This window comes from Cnephaeus nilssonii (assembly GCF_951640355.1).
Source record: "Cnephaeus nilssonii genome assembly, chromosome: 11".
Lineage (NCBI taxonomy): Eukaryota > Metazoa > Chordata > Mammalia > Chiroptera > Vespertilionidae > Cnephaeus > Cnephaeus nilssonii.
Window position 1 is genome coordinate 86,367,665 of NC_137082.1, and position 13,851 is coordinate 86,381,515.

Consider the following 13,851-nt stretch of genomic DNA (forward strand, 5'->3'; position numbering starts at 1 on the left):
TTTATGAGCTAGTGGCCTAATGCTATAATCCTTGTACCATTTTTCACTGGTAGCTATTTTCACTGTTTCTTTATTCTTACCCAATTATTCCAACTTCATTTCTTCATGTTTTATTAAAGCGTGGATTATAAATGACTTCATAGCCACCTTTGAATTATCATTAATTCAGTCTTTTTCCATTATTAACAAAGTTATTTTCCATCTAGACCTCTTCTCTTGAATTGAGTATTAAATAAGAAATCCAAAATTTAGAGCACAGAATTAAAAACCATGAGTACTTCAAGTCTTATCTGTTGACGCAATCATATTGCCATGAGGGTAGAAATTAATATGTGTATAAGAAATTGAATCAGATACAAGGCTAATGCTTTATTTTTAACTTCAAGTGAAATATATGTATTCAAGTTATTAAATTATGCTTCAGCCCAGGCTATAGAGTCATAGTAGATATTATAGTGCATTGTTTCACATTTGAAGAGAACAAAAGCAACAGGAGCCCTCATATTGAATCTACTCCATCTGCCCTTGGCATTGTCCACAAGACTTTAGTAACTATGGCAACACCATGGGAGAAAAAGGTAACCAGAACTTCTATATAGGTATGCTGTCCTACATGGGAGCCACTATCCACATGTGGCGACTTAAGCTGAAATATATTAAAATTAAATAAAATGAAAGAAATCAGTTCACCATTCATGCTACTCACATTTCATTCTGCTCAAGAGCCAAATGTGGCTACTGACTGCCATCATGGATAGCATAGAAATGGGACATTTATATCATCCCAGAAAGTGCCAGGGGACAACAGTTTTATGATATTTAGTGGGTTACCTTAGATGGGAGTTAGTCTGAAGATAATGAAGAAAGCAGAAAGAGCAGTACATAGATGACAACTATGATTCCAAGTACACACGTGTATGTGTGCAGGCTGCATGTCACCTGAATGTTTGGCTGTCATCTACTTCATATATTGGGTAATTAAAGGTCAGTATGCAGATAACAAGAGACATTGCCCAGATGAAGGCAGGAACTTGAGTGACAGATTGATCCAGTGACTTTGATATACACACAGGTGGACACACGCACACAAAGTCTCAGACACTGAAGAGAAAGGTAAAATCAAAGTGTAAAATAATAGTTACCATGACATATGTTAGTATACCGTGATGTAAGGAGAAAATTAAATGGTATCTGTGTGATGTTGATACATATTACTAAGAAGTGAAAAATTCCCTTCTGGCTCTGCTTAAAGTGAGGCATGGTGAAGAACCGAAATTATTTGTGTCTTGGGGGGCTGCAGAGTAGATTTTTGTGGATGACCTGCTGCCCTCCCATCCTGCCAGCAGTATTGGAATAAATGCTCATATATGATTCCAAAAAAGTTAGTTGTGTCTTGTGCCATATTTCTACTTGGCCACTTAAAGAACGTGTAAAGCATCTGGGCCTTTGCCCACACTGTCTTCCTCGGTCTTTACTCCACAGTGACCCATGGGTGGGCTTGCAAATAGGACAGCCTGGCTCTGATTGGAGCACTGCTACTTACTGAGCTCCATGACCATCACCACGCCTGCGTTTTCTGGTCTGTGGAGTAGACATCATTGAGCCCACTTCGTAGGGCTCCTGTGAAGGTAGGCATGGCAGCGTTGGTATCTGGTGCAGCCAGGCCCCTAAACAAGGACTCCAGTCATTGTATGGTCTTCTGCTCTCTTTCCTCAGCACCTTGTATCTATGTATATTCACATCATTCTTTCTCTTCATGTCTTGTTTTCTGTTCTACTTCCTCGCTCCCTCCCTCACTCCCAGAAACTCAAGGAAGTGAGTGGAGAGGAAGGCAGGGAATAGACCCAGGAACTAAAAGAAAAGGAAAAGGAAGCGGACAAAAGGAAGGGATGCAATCCTTTGTAAAAGGGAGGGATATGCTTCCCCTTTGAGTTCCTAACCAAAGCAGTTCATTTATTTACGGTTCATTTTATGTTTATCTATTTATGCTAAGGAGTCAGTTTGATTGGCTTTTTAAACCAAAGCAATGGTCTCTTTGCTTGAATTAACTAAATGAACAGCATCTGCGTTTCTTATTCATTGAGCCCTTAGGCGGTCATATAATATTTCCACCTTTTCTTTGATTTAATTCAATTTTTTCTTCGAGAAAGGTGAACAAGAGGGGGGAAAGCTGTATGTTTGGTTATACTGTGTCCGTTACTTTCCTGATGTGAGGCTTTGCTGAGAAATCCTCTCACTGAAGCTCCACCTGCAAAGCTGCTTGCAGGGATCCCTAATCGAAGCATTTGCCCAATCATTTCTCTGTCTCTGAGGGCTCTCTGCCAACGCACCTCACCACAGAAGCAGGAGGGATGCGTCTTCTCTTCTAATGGGTGACCAAGGCTGCTCTGCAGAAGGGTCCAGAGGAAACCCCAAATCGTCTAGTCCTGGCACTAAGGAGGGAGGGGCAAACCTGAGCACACGGAAGGCCCTCGACTCTTCCTGTGTCTTCTGAGGCTGAGATGATCACACCTGGATCGGCACCTTCACTTCTAAAACGGACATGATCATTCTTGTCCTAACTTCTTTATAGCATCACTGAAATCATGGATGAAAAGTCTCACGATCAAACTGAAAATCTAGGAGTCATCCTTGATATTTTCCTCTCCCCACTGTCCTTCCAAAGAGAGTGACGTAGTGTGCTCTTCACACCTGTCCTTCGCTCTTCGTTTGCCCTACACACCTCAGTCCAGGCCCTTGTGATCTTTGCCTAGGCAATTACAGTAGTCTCTGTCGGTGGCATACCCACATTCAACATCTTTTTCCATCTTTCCTGGGCTACGGAGCTCTGAGGAATTAATTTCCCTGAAAGTGCAATCTGAAACTTGTTCAAAATGTTCTTCAACTCACCAGCTCTTACTCAGTAAAAGGCAAGTAGTACAGAGGGTGAGGCAGAACTTTGGGAATTAGAATTCTCCCTCTTACCTTTAAGAGGGCAATCATTATTCATTCATTCATCAAATATACACTGAGTACTTACTGTATGCCAGACACTGGATTAAGGTAAGACTTAAGTAAAATAGGGGAAGTGAGGCTGTTAACCAAGAACCTAATTAAGCATCCAACAAATGTTACTATTACTTATAAGAGACAGAGAAGGAGAAGGGAGAGGAGAAAAAGGAACTGTCATGGTCTCCAAGTTCTGATCCTAACCAGCCTCTCTGAGCTGTTCACTTGCATCTGCTTATTCCCTTCTTTCTCCTCAACCTTTCTTCATCAAAAGAGTCAGAAAAACGTCCATCTTCTCCATAAAGCCTCTCTGGTTTCAGAATACTTTGCTCTAATATTTTTTTAAAAATCTAATACAGCTTCTACATTAAAACATTCATCAAGACAAATAAGGCTTTTTTTAAAAAAATTCTTACGTACCCTAGAAAATTTATAACCATGTCTTACATACAGAATATCTTCAGTGAAAATGGATGAGTGAATAAGCAAATGAATGAATGAAGAATACTTGATTCTGACTACGCAAGTGGGAGCAGGGAATGTGACACAATCTCTTTGGATTCATTTTTAAATGACCCTACAGATATCAGAATGGGCAGTATGGAGTCAACAAATCTGAGTTCTAGGTTCAGCTTGACTGGGGGCTTGTTATTTAACACTTACTAAGTAATTTATCCTTTCTGGTCGAATGCATTCATCAAACAACAAATATTTGTTAAGTATCTTCTATCTGCCAAACACTGAAATATTTCTTGTAAAGTTTATTTTTACCTGATTTCCTCCTTGGTAGATTAAGTAAAAATTTGCCTTGGTTATTTTTTTGGACTCAAATACTTCCTCACACAGACTAGCTGAGTATCTAGTACCTGCAAGATAGATCAATGAACAAGTCATGTTATAAATCTGACCATTATTTGGACAGTGTTCCTATTTTTAAAAGGGGTACTAGTTAGATTAGCTACTAATTAAATTTGCAAAAGAGTATATATAATGAGTTAAAATTGAATATTGTATGTGTTACATAAATTGCATCTTTTTAAAAAATATTTACTGTTGAAAGTATTATATATACCCACCTTTTCCCCTCATCAACCCCCTCCAGGTTACCCCTGCCCCCTACCTCAGGCCCTCACCACCCCACTGACTGAGTCCCTGGGTTATGCATATATGCATACAAGGTCTTTAGTTGATTACCTCCCACCCAATCCTCCCTCCCCCACCTTCCCTCTGAGATTGCACACTCCGTTCCATGCTTCCAATTTGCATCTTTCTTGAATATGAATTGTAATTGCTCATTCCTTAAAGAGATCAGTGCAATCAACTGTATTTGCTATCCACCCACTGCACTTAATTAAACGATTTGGATCCAGTGAGGTCAAAGGTTTCCAGTAGCATTTACCATCTGACAGCGATCCGATGGCCTGTGCTCTGTGCATGTAGTAGCCCAGGTTCACTGCAGTGAGCAGGCATCTGCATTAGGAAAGCAGCTACCACTCTAATTTTCTCTAATTGACGTGTTGGCGATGCTAGCAGAGAGGGCAAGAGATGCAGGGACATGGAGACGAGGCCCTGACAAGCACTTGGCATGGACAGGGCCACTGAGCTAAGTACATACATAATCTGTAATGAATAAAGGACTATGGGCTGTCAATCTGGCATGTGCCAGTGGCATTTAACTCACATAAAATATTAATTAAAAATAATGATGTTCTCACTGGATTTGTTACCCAGTACAACATCTTGGTCTAGCCCTGGAGGAGCTATCTGCAGGTCTCTTGATTCATTCCTCTGTCCCAAAAAACCTCATTCATCTCACTATCTTTAGGCAAGTCTCAACACACGCTCTTAGAATAATGGGCCTTTCACCTACCAGATCTCTGGGGAAGGAGAACCAAAAATTCTCCCTATTAGTGATTGCTTGTCTTTACAGCCCCTATAATCAATAAATGTACATTTATTCCCCCCTCTCTTCCCAGCTATAAAGAAGATACTAGCTAGGAACCATCTATTTTGGATGCTCAAAGAATTAAGTATCTCTTTAGCTTCCTTTATCCCAAGCCAATGTATTATGTAAGAAAGACTATGATGAAAATCTGGTCAATGATTTGAAATCTGTTGAATTACTCAGAATATCCATAATTAAAAATAATTCCCATGGACATCTACAAAAACAAAACACAAGTTATTTCAGTATGATTCTTCACAGTACATTAAAATAATAAAATGTTGCTGCATTTTATTTTTCAGAGGCAAGTGATACATTTTTAAGCCTACATATCTACAACATTTTAGCAAATCCAAAAAATAAATTTACTGTCATAATTGTCACTAAGTGTAATTCTGAACAATGGGCTCTGACCATAATTAATGATTAATTCATTTGGAATTCATTATGGTAATAGTAAGTGTGCTTAGCTCATTTGATGCTTCTATAGAGGGAGCAATTTTAGGCAATTCTTTTGTGATTTACTGGTTTTGAAGTTGAAGAGCTCTGAGCATGTGCAGGAAAGTAGCTCCACATTGCTCTCTAGTGGTGCGCTGGTAAATGACACCCTTCTTTTATATGGGGAGAAAACCCTCATTCTCCTTTGCTCCCCATTCACTTTCACAGCATTTTCCCCCTCAGTACAGACTCAAAGCATTTTCTCCCTCAATACACACTCAAGTGCGACTCTATGACAATATAAAAGGGGATCAAAGCAATATAGTCCTCCATCCACCATTAACCAATAACTGATTAATGTATTTATTGCTGTCATTCAGGCTGATTCAGTATTGGATCAAGCTTTATTGCAGCATGAAAAGATCCTCTTGCTTTCTCAGTAGATCAAATGCAGTTTGACAAAAGCACAATACTGAGGCCAGAGAGAGCAAAAGGCAGGTAGGATATGAAGGGCATAAATAAAAGCACCTTGAAAAAGCTACAACAAAGGGTTATGGAGTTGTCCCAGACCTTTTATTTCCTACTAGAGGCCCGGTGCACGAAATTGTGCATGGGGGGGACCCCTCGGGGGATGTCCTACCGGCAGTTGGATATCCCTCTCACAATCCAGGACTGCTGGCTCCTTACCGCTCACCTGCCTGCCTGCCTGACTGCCCCAACCACTCTGCCTGACTTCCTGATGCCCCTAACTGCTCTCCCCTGCTGGCCTGATCCCAACTGCTCTCCCCTGCCGGCCTGATCCCCCTAACTGCTCTCCCCTGCTGGCCTGATCACCCTAATTGCTCTCCCCTGCTGTTTGATTGCCCTAACTGCTCTCTCCTGCCAGCCTGATCCCCCTAACTGCTCTCCCCTGCCAGCCTGATTGCCCCTAACCGCCTCTGCCTCAGCCCCACCACTGTGGCTTTGTCCAGAAGGACGTCCTGAAGGTCGTCTGGAAGATGTCTGGTTAATTAGCATATTACCCTTTTATTAGTATAGATGTCACTCTGTGTTACTTTAGAAAGAAATGAACTCACCTGAACCTCAAATTACATACTGATGGCAGGAAAATACTGGACCAAAAGGTGTCCAAGACCCCTAGTCAATGTGGTATTCTTTTACCAGTTACAACTCCATTGCACATCTGTTTACCTTTCCTGAGGCTAAGCCATTACCACTTTTTATTTAAATTTAAAATTGGTCTCCCCGAACTTATTCGTTATTATAACTCATTAACTCAACATCAAGTAAATGATAAAACTCACAGTCTTTGCCAGGGTCCCCTATACCATGGCTTGACCTCAATGGAAGAAGCTGCCATTACTCAGACAATGAGAGACTGGGCAGGCTTCAGTCTTAGCAAGAATCAGTATTGAAATGGCCAGCGCCTCACATTTGCTGTGGAGAGAGATGAAGAAATGGTGGCTGCCGCTCAGGAGCCAGACAGCAGATAGATGAGGTGCACCGGCTGGAATTCTAACCAGGAAAATGAGAATCAACCAGTTAAGGTACTTTTCCTTTTCTTTTAACTGAGAAATAATATCCGAAAGATCTAAAAGCCAATAGTGCAGAAATGCTAGAGAGGCCTTGACAGAGTCTGTGGTCTAAGGAGGTGTACCAGATAAACGGGCCAGCTGGGAGGTGGGGCAGAGAGGTGAAGGCATCAATGCAGTGTCTCATGGACCATGCTGACCACCTCATTCTTCAGCTGTTAACTGAATAGAAAGTTCAGAGTTTCTGATCAAGTTGGTCTTTCTTCATTCTGGATTCCAATCTGCACAGGAGATGTCCACAGAAAGCAATCTAATCAGTTTGATTAATGAGCTCTGCTTTATTTTCTATTTACCCTCCTTATCACATTATAGTTTCTAATTTGTTGCTGTTGATCCTATGGTTAAAGAAGTTTAGGCCTTTTTTCCCCTATTTTATGCATGAATATCTATAGGTAGGGATCTGAGGTCATAGACTAGTGGCCATGCGTTTAGATTCAATACAGAAATATATACTTACTTTGCCAGTTCAAGTTTGTTTTGTTTATTTAAATTGTTTGCCAACATTTGAAAAATTTGGTGATTTCACATAAAAATCTGGATTTCCAGAAAATCTGTCAACACTGGGACCTCCTTCCTTCCACATGCTAAGGAATAGAGGTGGCTCTGTTCCTTGGGTGAATTACTGCTGAGCATCCTCTCTGCCCTATTACCTCATACACTGTGGCCAAATTCTCTCTCTCTCTCTCTCTCCATCCCTCTCTTACACTTAAAAACAAAATAAAACAATTAAAGCCCTAACTCCTAAGCAGAGTTTTAAATTTCTTAACTGTCTCTCTCACTCCCTTGAGAAACAAAAATATAGATAAATGCACATATTTAGTATGTGTATAATAGGTGAAACCAAATGCAGTTTGAAACACAAAAAGGCAATTTTATTTGGCTTGAACCTAATGACAATGTTTTGCATTGTAGTTGTCTAGATAAAGCCTATGTGTCAAAGCAAATTTAAGTCTTTATTCCAATAACTATAAAAGATATGTTTCCTAGTAGAAAAGTACCAAAAATACAAGTTGACCTCCCTACTTGTATTTTCAACATTTCCTGAAATGTTTACCATTCTTTTACCTCTAAATCCTACTCATGCCTCCAGCCTTAGTTCCAAGACCATATCTTTGATGACCCAATTCCTTACTAATTTTTAGACCTCTGAACTCATGTAGTATTCATAAATTGTAGCACTCACTTTACTGGTCAATTTTATGTAGTTTTTTCTTATTTTCTCTGTCCAGAATTATGATTGTAACCTGACACAGATGTCCATCTTTTATCAAATATTCTTGGATCTCCAAGAGCATTTAACACTTGCTGACTGATTACTCTCTTATAAATAAACTACTTGGACAACAAAAAATAATAAATGAATATCCCTTATACATGAAGTAGTTCACTGAATAGATCCCCTTTAGTTACATAATATGTAATTTTATTTTATTGTTTGCTATATTATAGCTCTTGTGTTATTGTGCTTTGAAATACCAATAACTTTAACTCTAATATTTAGGTCATAAAATTTTATGAAGAAAAATTTCATCAACTTTCAAAGAACACTGTCAGAGATAAATTCACTCATTTTAAAAGCTTTGTTATTGTAAAATAAAACTCAGATACAGAAAACCACAGACAACAAATGTGTAGCTCAATAAATTGTTTTAAGTTGGAGTTAAACCTTTTTTTCCCTCTATTTCCTATAGACTGGCATTTGGATCTAGAGGTTTAATCAGACTAAATCGTTTTTATCTTTTTGGCAAGACTCTAGAGCAAGCATGTCAAACTCATTTATTTGGCCCATGTTAGCCTTTAACTTTGACATGCTTGCTCTACTGGGTCTTGTGCTTTTTGATTGGTAGGAACATGATATCTAGATGTTTCTACTTTGCTCATTGGGGCTGAAAACTAGCAGTATTTGAATTCTATTACTGGTCTTATAAGTTGGAATAATTTATAAGGAGATGCTTTCCCTCTTATGCAGTTGTTTGCACAGAGTTTATTTAAGAAAGACACATTAAATATTTGATTTTTTTACCCAGTTTTCAAGATAATAATTTGGTCGTCTGTCAACCTCACAATGAACCAACTCTTATTATTTTAAAAAATGTCTTTATGGAATCACTGGTTTGTAAGCCAGTTCCATGGTATTTATATTTTATTTTTAAAATATATTTTTATTGATTTCAGAGAGGAAGGGAGAGAGAGATAGAAACATCGATGATGAGAGAGAACCACTGATTGGCTGCCTCCTGCACACTCCCCCACTAGGCATCATGCCCACAACCTGGGCATGTGCCCTAAACAGGAATCAAACTGTGACCTCCTGGATCATAGGTCGATGCTCAATCACTGATCCACACCAGCCGGGTTCACTGTGGTTTTAATTTGCATTTCTCTGACGACTACTGACAAAGGGATTAAGCAAAACAATAACAACAAAAACCCTCATAGACACAGACAACAGTATGGTGATTACAAGAGGGAAATGGGGTGGGGAGAGGTAGAAGAGGGTAAAGGGGATAAATGGTGACAGAAAGAGAAACTTAACTTTGGATGGTGAATACATAATACAGTATACAGATGATGTATTACAGAATTGTATACTTGAAACCTACATAATTCTATTAACCAATGTCATCCCAATACATTGAATAAGAATTACACACAGAGAGGTATATATCTTAATGAACTTATCCATTTACATGTAGTTGGTGGGTTTTAATCCATTGCAACTTTTTTCTTTATGGAAGCTCAGATTGTCCCAGTCTTTGGTCTGTGGAAGCCCCTTCAGGTTGGTTTGTGAAGCCATTTGACGTGAGCCTATTAGTCTTCGGTTGTTTCCTTTCTCTCTGATATTCCAGGATGTTTCAGGCTCAACTGGGATGAGCCTGAGTCATCTCAGACCAGAATCAACCTGCTCTCCAATAAGCCCTTGCTTCTTGCAGAGGGAAATATGTTTTCAAAATCCAGGTCTTGGTGTGGAGATGCTTTTGGTTATTAAGTCTGTTTCTAGACTTTTCGATGGACAGAAATAAAACAGAGATAAAATACCTTTAGGGTTTAAACTGGTTTTTCTAAATAAATTTTTGGAACACAGTACTTTACGTAACCTTTCCTATTTTAAATCTGTATGTTGTTCCATCCACATCAAGAACTCGGTTCTCAAGGACACAGGGGATGATAGAGTTAGAATTTGTTACGATTACACATTTGCTTTATCCCATATTATGTTGGTCTCAGAATAACAACAATCATAGTACCACCATAAATAATAATAATTGAAACGTTTTTGCATATGCCATCCCTATTTTCCCTTACTTTTGTCTATGGTTGTAATATATCTTCAAAAGCAGACTATGTAGCCCTACAAGATAAAATATCTCCCTCTTAACCCTCACTTAGTCTTAGTTCATTAAATTTATTGTTTACCAGTTAGCTCAATATCTCCCCTGGTTATTTCAAATGGCTAAAACTCATTTCCTAGTAGTTTTCAGGATCAAAGGAACAATATCCTGATTACTTATAAGTTGGTAACTTAGTTTTCATTTTGTATTGTGTTCTTGTTTTATTTATTTGTTCCTCTTAATACCCTCCACTTCTAAAATTATTTTTTTCACTTATATATAATTCTTGAGTTATACCAATTTGTTTCTGAGCTTTTTCTAATTCTGTGTTGATCTTGCATTTTTGGCGTTTTATTTTCTTAATGTTTGTTAGCTCATTTTGAAATAGTAAATTGCAGATTTGATAATTTTTTGTGTATTTTTTATCCTGAGTGTGTGTGTGTGTGTGTGTGTGTGTGTGTGTGTGTGTGTGTACTTGTCTACAGGAATGATATTCTCCTGATTTTATTTTGTGTGATATTTATCCTCAACAGATTTTTGTGTTTCTTTTTCCTGTGCTCCCAGAAGTTCATTTGCTTTTCTCAACACACAGAGCTCCTCTCCTGTTGTTTTCATTAGACCAGGGCTCATGTCTCAGCACAGCAGAGCCTGTGGGTCAAGCCTGGCCCAAGTCCTGTCTGTGCTTGTTTGGGTCCCACTGAACTAAGAATGGTTTTCATAGATTTGAAGTTTGAAGTACTGTGTAAACAAACAAGACAAACACGAATATGTGACAGAGGCAGAGTGCTCTACAAAGCTAAAATATTTCTTCTCTTCGCCCTTTATAGAAAAGTTGGCCAACCCCTGATAAGCACTAAAAAGTATGCACCTCTTTCCTAAGTTTTGTGATGATTCCTCTTTCCTACTTGTATCTGTATTTTCTCTTCCCTTCATTCCTATTGCTTCAAATTTTAAATCTGTTTCCAGTTGTTTGTCCTCAGCATGAGCCTCGGCCTGAAAAGGAGACTGTGGGTTCGTTTCGGGATTTATATTTACTCTCCTCCAACTGCTCTGCTGCACTCGCTAGCATTGCCTGCTGGTGACTTTAAATGCCCAGCTCCTGAGCTGGATGTTGCCCTCGGATTTCTCTCCCGCAGAGGCTGATACCTCGCAGGCCTGAGGTGGCTGTTGGTTCCTCTGTACCCACGGTGTTTGAGGATGTGAGAGTACACCTCAGCACCTGGTTTTGTTGAAAATGATCAAATGCCTTTGCTTTTCTATCCAGCTGCTCGATTTCTTTTAATATGAAGATACAGGAAGCTCAGAGAAGCACATTGTCACCACTGCCACCTTCTTCCCAGAATCACACCTACTTGCTTTTAATCCACAATTTACTTATTAGATTATATTGGATTTGATTTACCCTGCGTATTTCAGTACATTAAATAAATCAACGTGTTCGTATTCTTTCTGTTTTTTTCTCCAGAGTCAAGTTCCCATTATGTAATCTCCCTAAAAGCTTTCAATAACGCGGGAGAAGGCGTTCCTCTGTATGAAAGTGCCACCACCAGGTCTATGACAGGTAAGCCACCACCGCTAATCCCGCTCTGACACGCAGTCGGTGTTTGAGTGATGGCAAAATAAAACACAGGAAATGTATGTAGTCATGTTCCGAGCCCTACGTGTGTGTACACGCATACACAAACTTGATTATCTTTTTGGTTTTCAAATTGAAGGAAGAGAAATTCAGCCTGTAAGTTACACATGGACTTAGGGAAAGAGAGCTCTCATTCTCTCTCTTCTCCGAGTGGCTTCCTATTTGGGCGCCCTGACACCACTCTCCATTCCCCCGAGGAGCGTGCCTCCCAGCGATGCCCTTTGGTAAGAGGGTCTCGGCACAAAGGCTGCCAAATGCCGGGAGGGGTCCTTGCTTCTCTGTAGGTCCTTCAGGCTCATTGACAAGGATGACCTGCCCCTCCTGGGGGTGCATGGGGCTGGGCCGAGTCCCCCAGTGCCTTCTTCCTGAGTTGGACCTTCAGGTCACTCAACAGTGTCCAGGGCCTCTGGGCAGTAAAAGGATTGGCTGCTCCCAGGGGTGTCACCTCTGGGAATTCCCAGGTGAGCTGGACTGTAAAGCCCCCCCACAAGAGAAAATGGGCTCAACGAACTGAGGGAAGGATGGGTAAGAAAGTGAGGTCCACGCTGTTTATGAAGACTACTTGAGAGCAAGGCTGGGCTTTTTAAAACACAGAATAAGTGACACCTCTGTGGCCTGTCTGTGCAGGGACACCGGAGAGTCACATGACCGCCCCAGTGGTCTTATGTCTGAAATCTGAAAATAAAACCCAAGATGTTCATCTCTTTGGTGAATACTTTGACCCCAACCTCTTTCAAAATCCACAACCCTCAGACCTCAGATAACCTGTCACCTCTGTTTACGTGATGAGAAGAAAGTATCTAAGGGCAGGGTTTGATAGCGAGCACCAGAGGACATGCAAAACCACCAAGTGCCTGGGAGTGAAGCCCTGGCAGGTAGGAATAAAGGAACACAGCACAAATAGTGGGACCCTGTGACTGCTGCTGCCACCTAAATTTACGTGAACTTTAAACAGTTTGTTTCCCACACTCAAGAGCTCCATTCATCGACTATGTGGAGAACACACCATTACTGTGTAGATTCACAGCAGTTACGTGATTGTCTCCAGGGCATAGCATCACTTGATTGATTTCAGATTCAGTAAGGCAAAGTTGTTATTCCAGAGTCTCCTTGACCTTTTGGCCATTGGTTTCAAGGTCTATATTCTGCCTAAAGTGATGCGTGCAATTTGTGTATATGTCAATCAATGCCGTGTTCTGTGGAGACACTATATATTTTTCATTGTGTTACCAAAGAGGCTCATGACTCCACAAAAGGGTCAATAAGAAGCATTTTTTTAGTTATATAAGTTCAGAGATAAATACCAACAAACAGCATTACTTAAAATTTGAGGGATGCATTCTGGAACTGAGATTCCAAAACATTCAATGTCATGAAAAATACACTATTCTAAAATTCAGAAATAGCAGGATTGAGTTATTAGCATTTCTTGAAGTAGAATTACTACTTATCAAAACATTGCTATTAAACACATTATCCCTAAATACAGGGGTATGAGGCAATGGAGGGCCAGAGTGTAAAATACAAGATAACCTCATGGGCGGGACCTGGGTTTCCATTTCCCCTTACGCCTGCTGGGCCAGCAGCCAGGTTCTTGGAGAGGCAGCAGCTGGTGTTGGCTGCACCTGAGCTTCCCACAATGTCCCTGTAGGAAGTCACTCTTCCTGCCTGTGAGGAAGGACACTGACCAACTGCTTGTTCAAGGGGCGACTGAGCCTGTGATCAGGCCACACACAGTTATACTGCGGCCAGTCTTTTAAAAACTCGTATTATTTTTATTTTTACTGACACTAAAGCCCACGAAAAAGGGCCACTTAGGCGACCAAAAAGTAAATAACATTTTGAGCAGCAAGTGGTAGTAATAGAGATAGTAGAGTTCAAATACACTGAAGCGAAGTCGCTCAGAAGGAACCGTTCTGG

At 40.2% G+C, this 13,851-nt stretch overlaps 2 protein-coding genes across 2 annotated transcripts in view; one reads left to right on the top strand and one right to left on the bottom strand.

The window, feature by feature from the left end:
* DCC (DCC netrin 1 receptor) overlaps positions 1-13,851 on the top strand; it is a gene marked incomplete at both ends in the record, with an annotated part of 938,651 nt that overhangs the window by 825,122 nt on the left and 99,678 nt on the right. The window contains one exon of the mRNA XM_079784846.1: positions 11,761-11,856. Within this exon, the coding sequence (XP_079640972.1) occupies positions 11,761-11,856 (96 nt within the window). The remainder of the gene's footprint in view (positions 1-11,760; positions 11,857-13,851) is intronic.
* The window catches only part of ZNF397 (zinc finger protein 397), a 687,602-nt gene that overhangs the window by 65,584 nt on the left and 608,167 nt on the right, over positions 1-13,851 (bottom strand). The window lies entirely within an intron of this gene.